The 21,712-nt window shown below is 43.0% G+C and overlaps 1 protein-coding gene across 9 annotated transcripts in view; it reads left to right on the top strand.

The window, feature by feature from the left end:
* ephb3b (eph receptor B3b) overlaps window positions 1-21,712 on the top strand; it is a 53,545-nt gene that overhangs the window by 13,302 nt on the left and 18,531 nt on the right. For all 9 annotated transcript variants that reach the window (XM_026193984.1, XM_026193982.1, XM_026193980.1 and 6 more), the window contains exons 2-3: window positions 13,984-14,048; window positions 18,569-19,241. In XM_026193984.1, coding sequence (XP_026049769.1) covers window positions 13,984-14,048; window positions 18,569-19,241 — 738 coding nt within the window. The remainder of the gene's footprint in view (window positions 1-13,983; window positions 14,049-18,568; window positions 19,242-21,712) is intronic.

The following is a 21,712-nucleotide window of genomic DNA, read 5'->3' as shown; positions in this document are numbered from 1 at the left end:
CTGGCGAGCAGTCCTGGAGATTCATTTGCATTCTTCCCTCTTTGGCTGGTTCAGGGTCAGGCATGATGACTAATCAGGTCAGGACTGATCCACACCCTGCGGTCGGAGCACTACCAACCCCACCTAGCTCACTTGGACCACCAAGTGTATTTGTGCTGAAGGTAGAGGGAACACACACAAGCTGGATGGAAACGAGCTGATATTTTTGGTGCATCTCATTTCCCATGTCTCCAGTTGTGGAGAAAAACAAACTTTTACCTCGTTCTTGTTTATTCCCTTCAGATTTTATCGCCAAAGGCCACAACAGAACTGAACCCAGCCGAACACATGCGCTAATGGGTGAGCTTAGGCATAAACAGTGGGATTGTTATTTTTTTAACTAGCTAACTTTGCCACAGGCTGTGTTATAAGTATAACAATAATGCAGGTGGGAATGTGAGGGAAACTTTTGGGTTAGTTATGAAAAAAGTTAACTGTTGCTTGACTTGGACAGCCCAGGTGAGAAACAAGCTTTCTGTTGTTCGTGTGCATTTGAAAGCAATTACATTCACAAATTTGTGTGTTTAAAGAAGCACAGGGAAAAGTAATAATTTCATTTAATCTGTTGCTCTCCTTATTATGTGGTAATTAACAATAACCTTAACAAGAACCCATACCGCTACCCTAACTTTACCCTAACCTCAAAAGACGTCCTCACCTCAATGTTAACAACGTCAGTTATAACGACTTTGATTTTAGGCCGCATAACAGCGACACATTCCCAAAATATGAGTAAACCACAGTGACGCACACGCACGTTACACTGAAACCCATGTTTTCGATACAGGAAAAACAGTGTGTGCTAGCTCTGTGTGCTGTGTGTCAGCACATTAATAAATGGGTTCCTGGTGGCCTTGTGACTAGAGCTTCTGTGTGTATGTGTAGGTGGTGGTAGTGTGGGGTAATTGGTGACACCGTGCTCCCTCCAAACTGCCAGGCTTAGTTACACATCAATGAAGGGTGAATAATACATTAGCTAGGGTAGTGCATGTCCCTCCTACACATCCCAAGAGAAGAGGGGGTGGGGGCAAGGTAGGCAGATGACAAAATGAAAAATATCTTAAATTGGGGTGAAAAAAAGCTAGAAAAGGTATTTAACCCTAAGCTCTCCATCCCCTGACATATCTCATTTGTCATCTACACATCTTCAGCCAGACCATTTAAGCTCAGCTTGCCTTGAACATACCTATTTTAGCTAGTGTCCTTACCTTCCTTGTCCTGATGTACAGTCAGTCTTTTTCTTTTGCATTGGAGCTGCTTTCAGAAGAAAGAGGAGACGAGCCGTAAGCAAGCTTGGGATCAGTCGGGCTTGCTTGTAGTGTGTCACGGTGCTTGAGTGTTGATGCAAGTGGTTCTGTTGTCATGTTACAGTGAATCCAAAATCTTGTTGTGCCTTTGTTGACCTGCTCTGTGTGTCTGCAATTTGGGACTTCTGTATTTGCCATTCTGTCTCTTTCTGCGCTAGTGTATATGCATATAAATGTGTGTGTGTGTGTGTGTTACTAAGTGCAATATGATTTATTCCTTCTTTCTCTGGTGTTGCTGTCTGGGCTCCTCTGTGTGTCATGCCAATACACACAGGTCTTTATGTAATTGAAGAGCGCCTCTGAAAGCCCCCCGCCATATGGACCCCAACAGCCTTGGATGGCAGTCTGTCTGTCCATCCCTCAATTTCTTTTAATTGCCCAGCGCCAGGATTCTGTGCTTTGACTGTCTATTGAGTGGTTCCTCAATAGGTTAAATACATTAATATGTAATAAGGTTTGGGACCTCGACAATCCCAGACCATGAGATTGACCAGATAATGCTGAGCGGGGCTGAGGACAAGGAGTGCAAATACTAAAAGTTTTAGTCTGGCTTTAACTTTTCCTACCCTATTAACTCAACTTAAGCTATCCTTTTTGATTATTAGTATTATAGATAATCGGACATACGCTTTTATGATTTGTCATAAAACAATGCTGCTAGTAGTAAACATATGAATCTGAATCAAATACATCGTGGTGGAAGTAGAACAACATTTTACACTACTTGCAATATAAATGTTAAGGTTCTTTGTCTGTACTAGTTTTAAAGTTAAAGTCACAGATTTTCGTATACTTTGATTATTGATTATACTTTGACTCATACATGAAATAAAATTATTAAAAGTCATTATATTTCATGTATGAGTCAAACCAGCTCTCCTACTCTGAGCCTTCTGCAAATTTCCATGGCATCAGACTTTGATATATAGTTAGTTAGTTACAGTTATATAACTTTTTTTTCTGTTGCTATATTTACAGGAGGACGCTTGGCTAATATGTAATTGTAACATTATGAAAGGTTGAGCGGATATTAACACTAACACGGCCGTGTTTTTTCAGATGGCTCATTACTGGTGCTTTTAGCTGCTAAAGAGGCAAAGTCCATTTGCGCGGAAGAGGTCTAACAAGTCAAGTTATTACAGTGGCCAAGTGTGAGATTAATTAACTTAGTGGCGATTAAGAATAAGGGGCCAGAAAGAATCTCAGTGGCAGCAAGGTGGGAGGGAGTGAGACGGAGACAGAGACAGAGAGAGAGCTTTCCACCCCAAAACATATGAATGTGACTAATCTCACAGATAGCTATTTGTAAGAATGTCCTTAAATAATAACAATCGCCCTCTCCTTTACCTTTTATGCTAAGTTATAGGTGCCAAGAAACAAACAAACACATGTATATCCACTATCACAAGCTTCCCAAAGTGACATAAAGTCTGGATTCTGAAATAAATGTGTAAAGCCTTTTCAGCAAAAAGTCTGCTGTTGTTTGCCATCAGAGATCAGTAACAGTTGTGATATGATAAAGATTGTCCAGAATGCAGTTGTCTCACGCAGGAGAGCAATGCCGTCGTCCCGGCTTTGCAAAGGTGAAGCATGAATTGCTCTCACACTGGCTAGTTTGTGATATCTATCAAACCAAGCCTGTCTCGCAGAAGTGCGTAAAATGACTGCCCGCCTTATCTTGAAAAAATGGTCAAATTACAAAGAAGTCGCTGCCTTCTGTGCTACCAGCATTTTATTTGATTGTAATATCTACTGACTGTAACATAAGAGATTTCGAGGTGTTTTTGGCCACTTGTGTGTATTTTTGCAAGACCAGGTGGAGCAGGAGGGAAGAATGAGAAAGAAAGAGAGTGGCAGCGATACGTGTAAAGACGAGGGAATGGTGATGGGAAAAAAAGACAAAGCTGGAAGAAGAGAAAGGATTTGTGAGGGGGAGAAAAGGGACAAAACAATGCAGCTGACCTACCCAGTTTACCTTGCCCAGTGTTGTATATCCTTTGCGTGAGTGCATGTGGGTCATTGTTTCTGTTTTTATTTCCAGTGCTGCGTGATACATTAGAGCTTCCTGATTTTTTGTTTTTTTTTGTCGTAAGGAACCACTCCCGAGCTAGTGTTTGAGGGTACAAAGAAAAAGAGAGAAGAAAAAGCGCATACTTTTGTGCGATCTTTGTGTTTATGAATTTGTGTGGTTGTTACAGAAAGGGTGTGTGTGTGAGATTGTGCCAGTCACTGGTCTCCAGAGACCTTACCCGGCAGGTTGCATTCCTGGCATTAACTGCCCTAACCTCTCTTTTGTTTCTGGTATCTTCGACCTGAATGGCTAATGACTGGGCTACCTGGTAAACTTTAACAAAACGTACGCATACTGATGACAGAGTCTCCCACAAGCCAGTGTCTTCATGTCACCTGGTTCCGTCATCCTTCAAAAAAAAAGTTGTGGTGAGGGATGAAAGGGTATAATTACTCATCTCTTAAAATTCCCCATTCGCCATTATTCATCTTTTCCATTTTCATTTTTATTCACAGGTAAATGAGGGCATACCTGGCAAATTAACATGACTGGCGGTGATAACTGACTTGATAATTATCTAGCAACATCTTCATAAATCATCAGCGGGTGCTCGATGAGCCGAAAGACAGCCTTTGGGTAGACTAGCTGGAAATCCCTGCTAATAGGGTAGTCCCCGGCTCTATTTTGGTTTTGTTATTTTGTTTATCCTGTCTGCGAAAGTTTCCGAGGAGAAGCAGAAAAGAAACAAGCAAACCTCAAAAGCCGGTTGGTTTCGACCGCCGCAGTGTTTTTTAAACTGTTTTAAAGTAATTGGAAGCCACTGGCATGTGGAAAATGCGAACCGCTTTGGGGCTTTGCCCCTTACTGCAGACACACAGGCAGCTGTTCCGGGTGTAACAGGAAGTAGCCATCTTTAATTAGATTCAACACAATCACTACATGCTGCGCAGGAAAGTGCAGTGTAAGGTGACCTGATACGTTGGCAGATGACTGCATTAGCAATGACTGTATTAACAGAAACAACGATAGAGGGACACAGTGTGTGTGTGCTTGTGTGTCTGTCAGAGAGTTAGTGAGAGAGAGAGAGGCCATGTATTTGTGAGAGAGACTCAGTGGCTGTTGATACAGAATGGCAAAGCTGGCTGCTAAGCCCTTTTCTTGTGGTGCTCAGCCATTCAAAAAGCCACGGCTTTTATTCAAAGCCCGGTTCCAGCTCTTTCTAGGCTACACCCCCAGTGAACAAACAGGATTTGTGTGTGTGTATGTGTGCATTTGTGTGCATGTGTATAAGTCTTAATAACATGTCTCATTTTCTGTTTGTATGTGTTGCCGATAATGTGTATGCATTAGTATTATGTAAGTGTATGGTTTGTGTTCCCCTGTGTTTGAGTTTGTTGAGTCAGCCACTGCTGACACACAAAATTGCCTGAAAACTGCTATTAAGAGCTGTGAGGGAACTGCTCGCACACAATCCGACTGCACAGGCAGCACAATAGCCCATCTCCTATTGAACAAAAGGTGTGTGCATGTGTGCACGCTCTTGTGTATGTTTATGCTTCCAGCACCCCCGTGACAGTCAGATAATCAACAGCTTCCACCTATACAAGCAAATGCACATTCATTCATACAGGTGTATTTCAAACACTCTGCTCTGCACCAATGAAATGCTTCCCCTCAAATCCACACATAGATTCCCCAAGGGCACGTTGCTGCTATCGCTGTTTGGTATTTGGCTTCGGAAACCGGGCTGCTATCATCTGTACAGACTGATACCAGGGCAGCTATCAAGCTGTTATGAATGAATGCCTTGGTTAGCAAAGGGCAGCGGAGCAGAGGAAGGCCAGGGAGGAGAGAGCAGAACAGAGAAGTACAGCAGCAAAGTACTAGACAATGGCTCCCTGGGCAGCAGTAGGGCAATGAGCCCATCAGGCTGCATGTTAAACACAGACACTCAAGGCAGGCACACAAACATACAGAAGACACTGCAGTTGTGTACATGCACACAGTCACATACTGTCTCTGAAGGCGACAGCGTGTTAGCATGCCAGCGACACAGTGGCAAAGAAAGACGTGCCGGGGCTGTGGGGAATACAAGAGAGCGTGCAGCAGCTCTCCATCCTCTCCTCTCCGTCCGCCCCCCACCCCCTTTGTTACCTTACTGGCCCCTCTTTGCCTTTCATTCCCATCTTTTTCCTCTTTGCACCCCCTCGCTTTGTCTGTACGTTGAATATCTCTTCCTTTCTCTGCATTCCCATCCCTCTCTCCCCCCTCCTTCCCTCCCCCAGTTTTCCCTGACTCCTGCCTCCCTCCTTTCCTCATTCTCTCTGTCTGATTTTTGCTGAATTCTATTAAGACTTTTAAGCAATGCCAGTATGAATGAATGTGCATTGAGTTATTTTTTTGTAATCAAAAACGGCCACACCCAAAGCAGCAAACCGTGTTCCCTCCGATTCTGCTTCCTCACTTCACCTAATTCTCCTTTGCATATCTCACATAAAACAGTGTTCAGTAGTTCTTTTCTTTGTACTTTGTGTGGAGGACTGGGAGGTGCTAAGAATTCAATACACATCTTTTTTTCTCTTTAATTTTCCACTGATCATCCCTCCTTTGCTCCCTTTTGTATCTGGCATATATGTTCCAACATTTCAGTATTGCTGCAAAAACTACTACTTTTTGCTTTGATCTGGGGTGAATTACAGTTTTTGAACAAATGTTGTGGTGCTGAGGGATTGATTAGATCAAATATAAGACTGAACTGATGGCTGAGAAAGCCCCAGATATGCTATGCTAAGTGGAAGTAGCAGAGAGCCCTGACTCTCGCCTGTCACAATTAGCCTAGACCACTAATGCCCAAAATCCACCAGAGCTTCAGCTCACAGATAGACACTCATAGGCAGGTAGTGCAAAAAGATGAATGTCTGATTTTTATACCTAAACCAAAAAAAAGAAGCTTTATTTATGTGTATATATATATATATATATATATATATATATATATATATATATATATATATATATATAATCTGCTGTTTACTTTATACAATTCAAAATATTGTGGTAAATTATTTGTAAAATAATGATTTTAGTCTGTACTGTTTGCAGAACTGCACAACAGCTGCCGAGGTGCCCTTGAGCAAGGCTTTGAACCCTTTTGCAAAAAGGAAGCCTTGGTGAAAAAAATCTGTGTATTACACAGTAGAAGTTGAAGTGAAAAATAATTGAGGTGCACATGCTAGAAGATCTGTATCTGTATCAAAAGAAGTCTTTTTATAGAAGTTTGACATGCGTTGCTGCTCGTGTTCATGCACATGAGTATGCAGTGTATTTGTTTTACAGTCTAGTAAATCAATCTAATTCGGGTTGCAGTTGTGCTATATAGCGTTTTGAATATGAATCGTATACCAGGTATTGCTGCCCCCTCAGAGGGAGTGTGGGGTAAATACTAAATGAAATCAACAGCTGTAGCGACGCACACACACTCCATCATACACAACCACGCAGATGCAAAAAGACAAATTACTCCGCTCCAGCGGCCTCACTCGCATAAAAACAACGAAAAGCGCACATCCAAATGCCCACAGAGTTTGATAAGGAGAGCCACATTTCCATATGCACGCCTTTGAGGTAAAAGCAAACCTGCTACTCGCTAACTTGTATTTTTAAGTTGCAGCCGGCTGAGTCATTTGCCAGGAAATCTGATGATGGCATCTAAGCGTCTCACGCAGAGGCACACGCTGCGCAGTTCACCCAGTGCTCGCATTAATTCAGCCATCTAATTCAGGACTAGAGGGCTCTGCTTAAACACTGTTAATTGTCAGCATTTTTTTTAAAGTCTTAGAGTTAAATTTAAAATGTTGTAAAATCTAGAAGGAGAGTGGGGCGATTAATTTCCAGGAAGGGCTGTAAGCAAAAAAAATACTTCATCTATGGCAAAGTTTGAGGCAATAGTTTCCATGTTGGGTGATGTAAACACCAATCATTTCTACAGAAATCTGGTTTTGCGCCCATTTCCTGCTGGTTTTTAAACAAAGCCAGACCTGATGCCCTTAAAGTAATCATTTGCAAACGAAGCACACGCCCTTTCCAGAGCAGGTTGTAAATGATAAATATTACACCAAACCTTAAAAATGATGATTACAACAAAACATTACTGAAGCCTTAATTATCTATTTGCCTCTTGACATTTTTGCCAAAGTACGTGATAGTTTAACTGTAAATGTAAAAAGTGCTGTTCTGTTTCAGCTGATCTGAGCATGGTACATGATGTAATGCTTTTTTTTCAATAATGAGTAAGAAAAATCACAGAGAGCTATATTCAGATTTCAAAAGACAAGGCCAGACATCTCCGTGTGGTAAATCCACAGTGGCTGGAATGACTCCTCCGCGGGAATATTTCAGTAGGGGATGAATTCGAGTAAGTTTTGTGTCACACAGGATGCATCACTGTGAAAACACCCTGAAAACTGCGCTATTGCCTCTGCAGTGTTGTGGAAGCTTGTATCTGCTCATATACTGCTCCATACAGTAGTATATGAATATGACTAGGCAGTGTTTATATTCAGTGGTAAGGCAGAGCGAGAGGAAGAAAGCAATAAGCGGATGTTATGAAACAAAAGCAGTATGGGAAATGGAAGTTGTAAGCATAAGCTACAAAGCCAAGTAATGTGATATGTGATCTTATTGTGACTACTCATATTTTCAGAACAATAAAAAGAATAACTGATCAGGTCGAGGCGCCGTAACAAAGCCGAGGTCGCTCTCCTAATGAAATGCTGATACACTCACTATGAAGGACCTCCATTAAATCTTAGCAGCATTGGATTTTGAAGGCAATCCGAAGTGCTTGTGTCAGCCAATAAAACAAGCGCTAATGACTCACCCCCAACTGTGAATGTGCGTGTTTGAGTGGGTACGTATTATGTTGTCAGTACTGCTGATGAAGGTGCTGCGACTTATTCAAAAGCAGGCAAAACACAGAGCCGTCCAATAAAACCACGGCACAGTGTCGGCTCCTGCGAGTGCTGGGTCTCAGGCTCGGGTTGGTTAAGGTGAGGAGAGGGGGATTTCAAGCATTCCCAGAAAACCAGTTATATTAACAGTTAACTGGGTTGTGTAGTAATTAACTCAGTCAGAATGCCACACAACTATGCAGTAAGCTAAACAGAAATTCTGTGAGTCAAACTAAGGCCCGACGTACACACATGCACTTATTCACTCAAACACGCACACGTACTGACAAACATGTGTTCCCACCCGTAAAGGCACACCTGGTTTTGTAGACAGCTGCCCTGAGGGCTACCTGTTCGTCAGATCCTCTGCGGTTAGTAATTAGAAGTAAAAGGGGGGAGGGAGGGGTGAAGAGAGGGAAGGAGACAGATGAGAGAAGGACAGAAGGAATGAGTGAGTGAGAGAGAGAAAGACAGCGAAGGAGGGGTGGGGGTGGGTTAAGACAAAGAAGCCGGTTCCACTGACAGGACAGGAACTAGATGAGACTTCTGAATGAGGCTATACCCCTCCTCAGTTTGAAGCAGGCACACACACGCACACACACACACACACACACACACACACACACACACACACACACACACACACACATATAGGCCTATGTATTGGCTCAGCTTCGCTAGCTTGCATCCTCCTTGCTGCGATCAAAGCCCTTTCTTTTTCCATTTCAACCACTTTGCTCAGCTCTGCTCTCTAAAAGCATCTCCCAGCAAAAAGAAAAAAAAAGCTGTTTGTTTTTTGTTTATTTATCACAAAAGTGTCGACAGGTAAGAGATGCTTGACAGACATTGCCTCCAGAGACAAGGTGGGATAAGCAGACAGACGTTCAACCCCCCCTCCTCCCAATGCACAAAAAGGTATTCAGCCTTGAGATATCCCTTGATGAAGGGAAGGTAACCGAGGGCAAGGTCGCAGCCACGTATTCATAGAGCAAAGATTTAATTTAATTTGACGTTTCCAGTGATGAAAAAACTATATTTAATAAATAAATAAGAGAAAACGACAGAGAGGTAAAGACAACTTACTCATGAAGCTCCAGCAGCATTCCCTGTTAGCATACAGGCAGGACACACCTCTTTTGTGACAGCCATTGTGTGATGACTGACTGCAGTAGTAGGATGAAGTATGTGTGTGTGTCTGTGTGTGTATTTGTGCTAATGGGAGGTGGGGGGGTTGTTGTCATGGGAGGCGAGTCCCTTCAGGAATTCCACAGAGGAATCAACTCCTTGGCTTGTCCATGTTGCAGCAACCAATTACCGTGACTGTGTGTGTGTGTGTGTGTGTGTGTGTGTGTGTGTGTGTGTGTGTGTGTGTGTGTGTGCGTGCACACAGGGGGAGTGGGGGTGTGGGGATGCTGAAGGGGAGGTCTAGCTATAAAATGGAGGGGACTTCTCCTAATCATCACCCTCTGGCCTCGCACAAAGGCAAAAAAGACTGCTCGGACGATTTGAATTTGAATAGCATCTCTCCTCCCGCTTTCCTTTTTTTCCTGCCCCGCTTCCTCTTTCTCTGCCTCAGCCTCGCACTGGATGACAAAAGTGGAGCCAACAAAGATAGCGCACAAATCAATCAGGCTAATAGCGCTAATAAGTTGAGTGTGGGGTCCTCGCTCTCAGTGTTGACACTTTCCACTGTTTCAGTGGCTAAACAGAGGCTCAAGTGTTTGGCAACCAGACGGCATAGTATTTTAATGGAGTGGCTACCCCATGCCAGGTTGCCATGTGCTTGGTCTCTTCGACTGCAAAAAAAAAAGATACAAAAAAACAACAACAAAAGCAACTCAGAGGAGAGGTGGGGAGAAGATAATTAACTACTGAAGAAGCCCCGAGCAAAGGATTATGGGAAGGGAGTCATTAGGGTTTGGAGTTGAGTTTATTTTTATGTTATTATGGGTTTTCCTGGACGCAAAATCTTGCTTTTGTCACGTTTCATTAACACACAAGTTAGTGGTAATTTCTAAGGTGAAGCCGTTTTGTTTTGCACTAATAGCAGAGAACTTAGTCGGCTTGATTGTCAAGGTGGGAAAAGAACATTTCATTAAAAATATTAGTTTGGTGACTGCTGTCTGAATTTTGAAGAATCACACATACCAAAGACATCCACACTCAGAAGCTCAAAGCAAGACCTGAGCTAAATCACTCACCTGTGTGCTCCCTGTGACCTGCAGCCTTCACCCTGAAAACGACTGCGCATTCCTCCCTCTCAATAATAGCCTTTCTTCTCTTTTCCTGCTCTTCTCCTTCTCTTTTTTCTTTCTTTTAAGAAGTCTGCTTGTTTGAACAAAGAAATATTTTAAGAGGCTTGTAACTCTGTGTATGCGTGTGCGCGTGTGCGTGCTCGTACGTTGGATGCGGCCATAAGGACGAACGCTTCAGTGCCCTCCCCTGTTATTAGGCCTGCCCTGTCATTACAGGATTAGAGTGTAGGGGTTTGGCTTTGCATGCGTGTCTGTACGCATGTGTGTGTGCGTGTGTGTGTGTGTTTGTGTGTGTGTGTGTGTGTGTGTGTGTGTGTGTGTGTGTGTGTGTGTGTGCATTTATTTGCCAGAGTGCGATCTCTCCAAGCCTGTTTGTATTCCTACAATTTTTCTCACACAGTCAGAGGACACAGAGAAAACAAATGTCACAGCCGTTTTTTTCCCCCCATGGTTTTTATGATAATCCCCGGTGCATTTGACCTCTACCATAAATAACACTTTACTAAAGCAATCCTTAGGTTACTCAAACAGTGACTCGCTAATTGAAAAGTCTTTGTGAGCAACAGGGGGTTGAAAAACACCCCCCTGAACAGCGCATGTCACATCACTGTGCAGCAAGAACACAGGAGCACGGCTGCAGATATTGGCGTCGAAGGCAGAGAAAAGAGAAGGAGATTTTAAAAAAACAATTTTTTTTAGTTGAAGTAGGAGAGAAAAGTGGGACAAGTAGAAGAAACATAACAAACTGGGAGAGTTGGTTGAGAAAGAGATTGAAAAAAGGAGAAAGTGTGAGAAAAGTGAAGCCTTGTGCCTCTCTGTTTGTGACCCATCGATGCCTCGCTCTCACCACGTGTGTGATTTACAGCAGCCAATTTGCATGTTCGTTTGCCTGATTTCCTTTGTTTGCTCCCTTCAATTTTCCTCTATCTCAATTTACAAGATTTGAAAGAGTAAAATGAAATGCATAGAAGGCAAACCAGTGCACTCAGTGTGTTTAGAAATCATCTCAGAGTCTAATTGAGATTTGTTTTTTTTCTTAACCGACTTGTCCTTCTGGTTTTCTTTCCATTTATTTTTCTTTTGTCTCACTCGGGCCCTTAAGTCGTGCTGCCATTATAGTCTTCTAAGCTTTCAGGGCTTGTTTCCTTTACAGAATACCTTTCGCTCTATAATCTAGTTCCTTCTGCCTCCTTCTTGTCCTTTATTATCTGTACGAGTCTGCTTTGCACACTTTATTAGATTTTTTTTGTCCGTGTATTAGATAATTTTAAGATGCTTGGACTTTCAGTCCAGGCTTTATTCTTACAATGTGCTTGTAATGCCAGGTGTGTTATTTAAAATCACAGCAATATAGTGGACAGAGCATGGCAGGCACCCATACACACACACACACACACACACACACACATCCTGACACACATACACTGACAGAGAGGGAGCGGCCGGGTTAGGTCAGGGTCATTCACCACTTTTGCTCTGGCCCATTGACTCAGGATTGGTGCTCCACTTTGGGCACAATGCAGGACTTTGCACCAAATACACACACATACAATTGTCCTCTGACACAGACTTGCAAGCACACAGTTATGCACGCACACAAAACACAACCCCGGCCAGATCAAACAATGCAGATGCAGCGAGAAAGGAGGGTTTCAGCGATGAGTGTGCGGTCTCGAATCATCTGCTGTCCCAACCACTGAGTCAGGCTGGACAGGTGTGTCTGTTTGCACTTTGCATATCTATCTCTCTTTCACGTCACGTCCCTTCTGCTTCATCCCCGCATCCCATTCCTTCCCTCCCCGTTCATCTTTGCGTTTTGCCGTGCTGTCATTTTCAGCGAGGCCAGCTCTAATGACAAGCGAGCGCATCAAACACAAGGCCGACTTGTAATAATAAGTACCAGGCGGCAAACATATATAATTTTCACCTCACCGGCTTACCTACCTGCACGGCTGTCAGTAACAGGTCCCAAATCACACACTGTCACAGTATGAGTCACAGGAAGTCCTGCAGCTAGTGAGTGCTGGCCCATTCTCTGAGAAAACACAAGCAGGCCCTCAGTTGCTCACATGTGGCTACATCTGGTTACAAAGGGAGCTCTTAGCAAACACCACGTTCATGAGTTCCCTGCTTTAACACTGGAAACACATTGAGAATATTGCAAACCCGCTAAGCAAAAGGAATCACTTATGATAAAGGCTTTGATTTGGCTCATGGTGACAGTTTTAGACCTTTTTCAGTCAAAGTCTGCAGGGGTGAAAATGAGTGGGACTTCCCCGTTGTAAGAGCATAACACTTGGACAAAGTTAGATATAATTCACAAGGGGCTTGAAGTTCTTTTTGTTTGCCTGAATGTAGCAGTTGCTTGATGTGTGGTAAAAATCCTTGAGTTATAGTATTGTACTTATACCTAGGACCTATTTACAATTAGTTAGCAAGCCAAAAAAAAGAAGTCTGCAAAGACTTGGAAAATCTCAAACTTCATTTGATGACCAAGCACTCACTGGCTGCACCGTTTCATCATCTTTCACTATCTTGTAGAACAGCACAGCGGTTGAGATAATAACGGTGGCTGCACATCATGCCTTGAGCGCCAGGTAGTAAAAGACTCGACATTTATAGTCTTCCTTCCCCGCTCTCGCAAAGCTCCCATCTCTGCCAGTAGAAACAAGAAAGTGGAAAGTGGAGAGCAAAAACGGTTTTGCAGGGGAGATCTCTGTCCACTTCAACTTGCGCGAGCCATTTGTTGATGTTTTTGTGTGTGAAATCCCCCGTGTGTGGCATATAGATACGTGTAAGAATGTTCTAAACTGAAGTGCCTTCAAGTATTGACGCAAAACGAATCCTATTGAAGTTTACCGACCTGTGTTCCACTCGAGAGCTCCTCTTTTGTGACACCGAAATTTATTGCCCCTGCTCTCCATTCAAGTATTCTGTTGGGTTGTATATCTTGAGTTTTACAACTGTGTCTATATCTTATCAAGTGTGTGTCTGTGTGTCACGTGTTCTGTGGGAAGCGGAACTGTTTCGCAGTGAGAGCTTTGTTTAAGGGAAACACCTAATTGGGACTAATTAGCTTAATGAGGAGCAACAGTAAAATATCACACAATACCTCACTGATCACCTATCGGGACCTTTGTCTGTCTCGTGTTTCATCTATAATACATTCACTCACACACACCCACACATACTCACTTGCACATAAAGTACTCCTTTGTCTAAATCAATTCAGTTAGTTGTGAGCTTGTGTGTCCTTTATTCACACAGTTTTCTGAAAGCAGCTTTGGTCAGAGCCTCGTATCTGTTCCTTGGATCATTTTGCAAGTTTTATGAGATTGTTGTAAAACAACTGAAAGTTCTACTGATCTCTTTTTTTCTTCCTTGTTTGATTGTGTTGTTTTCTTTCTGCTTCCATTTTTCAGAGACGTTGATGGACACAAAGTGGGCCACGACAGAACTGGCTTGGACTGCACATCCTGAGACTGGGGTGAGTTTACTGGGCATAGTGTGCATTGTGTTGTGTTAATAATGAGCAATACTCCAGGCTATGTTTTACCATTTGATGAAATTAAAATATTTTAGGCAGCAAAACAAATGATGCACTGACATCTAATTCACCTGACTGACCTGATTGACTCCCTCTTGCCTCCTCTTGAAAAATGCAAAAAAAAAAAAGCATTGGTGTTGTCATGAAGTTCCCTTTTAAACGCTGATAAATGTCTCAGCACCCAAATCTACCTTACACAAAGTGTCCATGACAGCCTCACATGGCTTTCCCATGTGGTCTCCACAATGAGGCAAAAAGAGCCTCGACCCCTCCTCGGATATACTTCAAAGACTGCCAGCACTCCTCCCTTGCCTTTGTGTGGTCCTCTGACTTGGCCCTTGTCTTTTGAACGATGGGCCCCCTTTTTTTTAGTATATTTTTGCTCTTACCACAACACACTTGTCAGAGGATTCTTCCCCAGCTGTTCAAAGTCACCCACCCTCCTTATGCTCTTTTTCGCCTAGCCATTAAACATTCACTGTGCCAGACACACACTAGCCACCTCAGCTGTAAACAATCAGGAGGACAAACCCTCTCACAGCCTGGCATGTCCCATTTCTGTTCCCCCTTCCCTCCAAACACACACACACCTCTTCATCCTGTTACGCTACAATGCAGCGGTGATGCTCCCACGAGGTCCAGGCAGACATGGTTTAGGAACCTAAAAAACATGCCTCTCTGTTTCTGTTCCAACAATCCTACAACAGATGCTCCTTCTCAGTAGATGTACATACAGTAGCTGCCCTTTTGCAATCCAGATTTCCCACATTACCTGCCAAAAGGGTGGAGATGAATTTGTCCCCTTGGCCCTTTTTTTTTTTGGGTGGGTGTGTGTTTGCAGCAGAATGTGCCACAGACAGCATTTGTTGTCCCTGAGTTATTTTTCCACCCTTTGTGTGTTTGTGTGCGCGTTTTCCCTCCTTTTATTTTTTCCCTCCCTCCCTCACTTTCACTCTCAGTCCCTCGCTCTCGCAAAATCAATCGTCCGTGTTGCCTTGTTCCTTTCTTCACGCAGACTTTTATTGTATACGTGTTTGTTTGCTCTCGCAGTCTTGCGGTGGGAACGACCCAACCTGTTTTTGTTGTGTGTGACGAGTGTTTAAGAGAAACCGATGCCATGGATAAGAGGACAAACAAAGCAGCCTGCGGGGAAAGGGACGAGAGAGAAAGAGAGAGAGAGAGAGAGACAGGGTTTCAGGAAAATCCAGAGCAATGTCCGTGCGTCAAGAAGGAAAGAGTGTATGAGACAAGAAAATCAGTTCCTCAAAAAGCAAATCTAACACTACACATTCTCTCATTCATGCCAAACACGAATCATATCGTCTCCATCTTTTTAAATAACATTGCAAAACACATGCAAATGAAGCTACAAACATAAAGCTACACAGAAGCTGTGTTTGTAAGCGCTGATAATCGTAAGGAAGTGTCTTTACATGCTCCAACACTAGGTTGTTGTGTTTTACACACATTCTTTTAGTATATTCTTTCACGTCTCTGTTTGCTATGGTATGTGCATTTCTCAGTCTGTCTGCATCTGTCTTTATAGACTGTAGCATCTCTGTATGAGGCATGGATGCATGCAGCTCAGCACCAGTTTGGTTGATGCGTTTGGATTTCCAGCATTCATTATGCCTCCATGTGTGACGTGTGAATATTTGTCTATAAATCATGCCGTTTATGTTCCAAACCAGATGGGCGAAGAAGGGGGAATTCCGCTGAGTAGCTCTCCTCAGACCCGGAATGATACCCACAGGGCTTTCCCTAAGCATACGTTGACAACAATATATGAAGTTAGCGAGCCTACAGAGATAATAAGTATTGTCGGTATATGACTGTCTCCTTCACAAGACCACCTTCCCTGCACAAAACGTGTCATAAACAAGCTGGAACAGTATTAAATTAGCCTTAGTGGGATTATTGAACCGGCTAAACAAACAACAAAATAAAAACACACTAATTGGTTGCATTGAGCTTGTTGGAACTTTCAGCATTTCAGGCAATGCCTAAAGCTAATAATAATAGTTTATCCATGTTGCCATGAAGGTTTCTTAGAGTAAATGTTCTCTTTTAATTCATCCAAGGTCGAAGGATGAAAAAACATGATAAAACTGGCAAAAAAAACAGCTTTAAATGATGATTTTGAGAATTATTGTTGCACCAAAATGTGCAATGTTTAAGGCCCGTGCGTTGCCGTCTGGAGGTGAAAGTTAAAGCTTTGATTGGAAAGGACAAAGAGAAAACAGAGAGGCTCGCCAATCTTGCATAACAATTCATCTTGTTGAAAATCGACGCCAAGAAACTTGACCCTTTTTTGCACAACATGCTTAATTCATTCAGGCTTGGTAAGCAGGCTCTCAGATTGTTTGCCCACTGGTGCATGTCTGACGGGGGGTTGGTTGACCCCTTTCTAACTGCACGCATACACAAACAGACCCACACCTATACATATATATATACTCTCAAACAAACACACAGAGTGAGCACAAACTTGGCCAGACAAGCTCGCATGAGCAAATTTATACAAACGCACAGCCACAAAACACTTGGCCGCATTGCTCTTTTGCGCAGGGTGATTTATTACACTAAACTAAATACCCATTGACACTTCATGCTTTTAGCCATTCCATTGACCTGGCTGGTGATTATCGATTCCCTCTGGTCGCTTCCTCCTTCTCTCCCGCTCTTGTGAGGCCATCATTTTAATGCCACAGCCAAACTACACCCATTCTTCCCCCTGTGTCCCTTATGGCCTCCACGGTCTTGGATGAATAGCCTTGTCTCCACCACATCCATATCACAGCCTTAATTAAGATGCTTCAAGCTCAGAAGGAAACGACTGGCTCTGAAGAGGAAAAGCGGTATCTATTTACTCGAGTGTTGAGGAAGGCAAATGCTTTGAGGTACAATCCAGCCCCAAGAACATAACTGTAGAGATTTAATTTTACTATAGATATCTCATATAGCAATGTCTCAGGTTCAGGTAGCGAGTTCACCACCAGTTACGCTAAATATGCACTATGCATTTGGTGTATAGTTTTAGCAGTCATCTCAAGGCGCTTGAGGATATTGCAAGGTAACGACCCTACAGTAATACAGAGAAAACCCCCAAAATCAAACAAATTCTGAGCAAGCACTTGGCAACAGTAGGAAGGAAAAACTAGCTTTTGGCAGGAAAAAATGTCTGGTAGAAGCAGAGATTAATAATGATCAATACCTAAATGCAAAGTGGTGTGTTAGCTTTTGACTGCCCTGTGACTTATTGGTAAATGGTTTATATATAGTCACTCAAAGCACTTTATAGAACTTGCCCCATCCATACATCACTTTTTTCAATGTCTCACATTCTCACACATTCACACTCCAGTGAATGCATCAGAGCAACTTAGGATTCAGGATCTTGCCCAAGGATACTTTGGTATGCAGACTGGTGCAGCTGGCAATCAAACCACCAACCTTCTGATTAGTAGGTGACCCGCTCTACCTCATAAGCTACAGCCACCCATTATTCCCTTCTCTAGTATTATTTTCCTCCCCTGTTCCCTCTACATTTAATGCTCTAAAGCACTGGCACGTCTTTTGCATAGCACTGTTAACTACTGTTGTATTTAAACGTGTCTAAAAATACTTTGACTCAAATGTTTGTCTGATAAAAGAAAGGGGAGCAGATCCCTCAGCGTGCGCACACACGCACGCAAACACACACGCACGCAAACACACACGCACACACTTAGATATATTATACACACAGGAATTGCTGTTTGAAGTGAAATGATTTAATCGCGGTGTCCTCATTCGAGATTGAAAAAAAGAAGAAGAAGAAAAAAAGACATAACATTAACGCGTCTCACAGCAAAGCTTTTACAGTCTGGTTTGCTTGCACTCATTTAATGAAGCTGGTAATCAAAGTTTAGAAAATTTAATCCCATTTTATCCCGAGTAATTCACCCCCTGGGTACTGTAGTAGCATTGAAAGATGTAGAGTGTAAAAACAGAAAAGCATGAAGGTTAACTGCCGCCTTTTCCCCGCTTTTATTAGAGGACGTTGCAGTCATTGCTCGGTAATTGAAGCGTAATTGGTTGTGAAGCAGTGTGGCTGGTTCTTCCAAACAGATATGAGGTAAACATGCTTTGGTGGCTCTGTGGCGAGGAGGTGACAGGTTCCTGTAATTGTGATGAATTTGCAGTCCTTGTGCCTGGCTTTTCGCCACACTAATCAGGAATGAAAGGTGCATCATGGCAAAAGCAAGGGAATGGAAGTAAAAGAAATACAGCTAAACTGAAAAAGTCCAATTCTCGCTCCCTCATGACTTGTGTCCTGGTACTTTAATCACTTGCTTTTTATGCCACTTGATTTAATGTAGCTCATCTAGGTTCGATGGAAGATGCCCCGCAGCAACTCAATATCTATCAGACATTTACAGCTGCTAATTTTTCATGTTCTTCATCTGATTTCTTTTCAGTGGGAAGAGGTCAGTGGCTACGACGATGCCATGAACCCCATCCGGACGTATCAAGTCTGCAATGTACGTGAGCTCAACCAAAATAACTGGCTACGTAGCGACTTCATCCCGCGAAAAGATGTACTGCGCGTATATGTGGAGATGAAATTCACAGTGCGTGACTGCAACAGCATTCCCAACATCCCTGGTTCCTGCAAAGAAACATTTAACCTCTTCTACTATGAGTCTGACTCGGATTCAGCTACGGCTACCAGCCCTTTCTGGATGGAGAACCCTTATGCGAAGGTTGACACCATCGCCCCAGATGAGAGTTTTTCCATGCTCGAGTCTGGACGGGTAAACACGAAAGTCAGAAGTTTTGGCCCGCTGTCCAAAGCTGGCTTCTACTTGGCCTTCCAGGATCTCGGTGCTTGCATGTCGCTCATCTCAGTCAGAGTGTTTTATAAGAAGTGCTCCACCACAATCGCCAACTTCGCCGTATTTCCCGAAACGGCAACGGGGGCTGAAGCGACATCGCTGGTGATAGCCCCAGGAACTTGTGTCCCCAATGCCTTGGAGGTGTCTGTGCCGCTGAAGCTTTATTGCAACGGAGATGGGGAGTGGATGGTTCCTGTAGGAGCCTGTACCTGCATGGCTGGTTTTGAACCGGCCATGAAGGACACCCAGTGTCAAGGTGAGTGTTTTCACAATATATAATTTAGGTCAGTTTATGACGTGTTGTGGCGGATTAAGTGGATTAGACATTCTTCAACAGGTTGCTCAAGGTTCAAACCCACAACAGAATAGTGTGCTACTTCATCTTATGTTACAGTCCTCAGATTTCAGGATGGAGCCTTCTTACGAAGATCATATGAGAAGACATTTATGTTTACATTTTGGGAACATGGAATGGTATTAGACTAGTGGTCCTAGTCTTCACAAAGACTTAACTGCTGTGGAAAAAAACACACTGATTGCCTGAGAGATTAATTGGACATTATTTTGGCTACAGGATACACTGTTTTATGCTGGATTGTTCACTCAACACATCGTAATGAATAATTTATTTTATCTTGTTTTCTTTTGACATGTTAATCCAGTGATTACAAGCTATAATAATACAGACTAGCAGGGCTACGCACTCCCGTGACCTCAGTTTTGCCTTGAGGTTGGTTGCAAAATGAATGCGCAGTGTGTTGTCTCTTTATGAAAGCGAGTGGCTAATGGCTTCAGGTCTGATGGAAAACATGACAGGTTCACAGAGGTGAAAGAGAAAGGTAAATTTAAACAGCAAGGTCCCGACTGAAATGGAGTGCAGGTGACAGCATGAGAATAATGAAGGATAAATGGAAAAATTTGTGCTTGTGTGTACGTGGGTGTAAAATTAGGCCTGGGCGTGAAGAAAGTGTGTGAAGAGTGAAAGAGCGATCTGGTGAGGTTATTGATCACGTGAATGCAAGGTGCCCCGTGCGTGTTCGCTGGGCTTCGACTTCGGCGGTGATCCCTGCCTGTCTGGGTCCTTCTTCCTATAATAGAAGAAAGCGATGACGCTGCACAGGCCTTATATTTTGTATCCACTCCACTCCAGGAGTGGGTGGATACTGAATATGCGCTCACCTTTAGAAGGAGAGTGTTTGCACGAGACAAAGGGGAGAGTGTAGTATATCTAAAGTGAACGTGGTTAAAAACTCATTTGTTTGTTTCTGGCACCTCAAGGTTGAAGCTCTGGTGACTGGCCGCTGATAAAATGCTCTCTAATCACTAGAAACCACAAGGGATAAATCTCGCTTTCTTGTTCTCGTTAGGTCCTCTCTCCTTTTCCTTCCTCTCCTTCTATATTATTCCATGCTCATTTCTCATCACCCTTTTTCCGTGCTTTTTCTGTCCTCCTAGCATACAGTATCTCTTGCAGCTCTTCATTTCTCTCTGCGCCAGTCTTTACTTCTCCAATTCCTTCCTTATCTGAAGGCCGTTGTGCTCATTAATAAGCCACTAGAGTTACAGTAAGGATGTCAGTATTAATATTAATCGATGAGCCTTTTTTGCCTTCCCACTCATTAGCTGCACATTTTTTACCCCCAATATTCTTTACTTTTTCATGCCTCAGACTTTCCAATTTCAGCATACATTTTAATCAGTTCCTTAAGCTCTATGTTCTGCATGAGAGGATAAGACACAGGGGAGCGAGGAAGAGGGGAGGTGGGGGTCCTACAGGATTAGCATTTTCTATGCCTCCACCTCTTCCACCTCTCCCTCCCTTTTCGCTCTACCCCCTTGTCTGTCTTTCTTCCTCATTCTTTAATGGTTCCTCTAAGGGAAAATAGATAAAAGGAACAGGATGACCCCTTTACTCGCTGGAAGTGATTGATCAGCGCTTTCAACCTTTTGGTGTAAAAAAAGAGGCTTCCTTTAACGGGAATGCTTCTTCAACATCTTTGCTAACAGTTAAAAATATTTTTTTTCTTGCCCTGTGAGCTCAGAATTAGCTTGCAATTTGTTCTGTGTTAGGTGAAAAAATATGAACAAATTTGTTTAAAGAAACTGTTCTGACACCTAAATTCAAGGTCAGTTCTTTATCTGTTTATCAAACCAAACTTCCTGTTAGCCAGCAGTGTGGATAACTCTGACAAATTGGTGGGAGAACAAATATACTCAGTGCTAATGTACACGGTGCAGCCAGCTGGTGGTTTTGAGCTAATATTGAACTTTCAGAAGCAGGAAAACAGCAGGAGCAGTAAGTGGTCTGCTGTAAATTTGACCTCTGACCTCAGTCGTTTTCAAAGGGGAGCATAAATCCAACATGGAATCTGTGACGATAATTATCATTCGGGGGGGAGGACAAACATTGCAGTTTGTCCTTGACGTTGACGAGCTAATGCGCTAGTGGGTCAGCTAATCAACTGGCCCTTGTAAACTTTGCCTCTCTTACCTGCTCCTGCCTCTCTTTTTTTATTAGGCATGGCGGCAAACTCATTCATCTTTTAACAAGACAGTTTATGAAAGATATGGAGCCTACCCAAGCGTCCTGAATCACAATGTTGCCGTTACAGTTTCCCTGCACGTCTGTAACTTATCACACGAGTTATAAACGTCCAAACAGCAGCTATAAATGGAGATATGGCATTTTCAAATCCTAGCAGTGTTTTCATGTTACTGACTTGCCTT

Source organism: Astatotilapia calliptera, chromosome 15 (genome assembly GCF_900246225.1).
Source record: "Astatotilapia calliptera chromosome 15, fAstCal1.2, whole genome shotgun sequence".
In the NCBI taxonomy this organism is placed as follows: Eukaryota; Metazoa; Chordata; class Actinopteri; order Cichliformes; family Cichlidae; genus Astatotilapia; species Astatotilapia calliptera.
The sequence above is the reverse complement of the archived record's forward strand: the minus strand, read 5'-3'. Positions and strand labels throughout refer to the sequence as shown.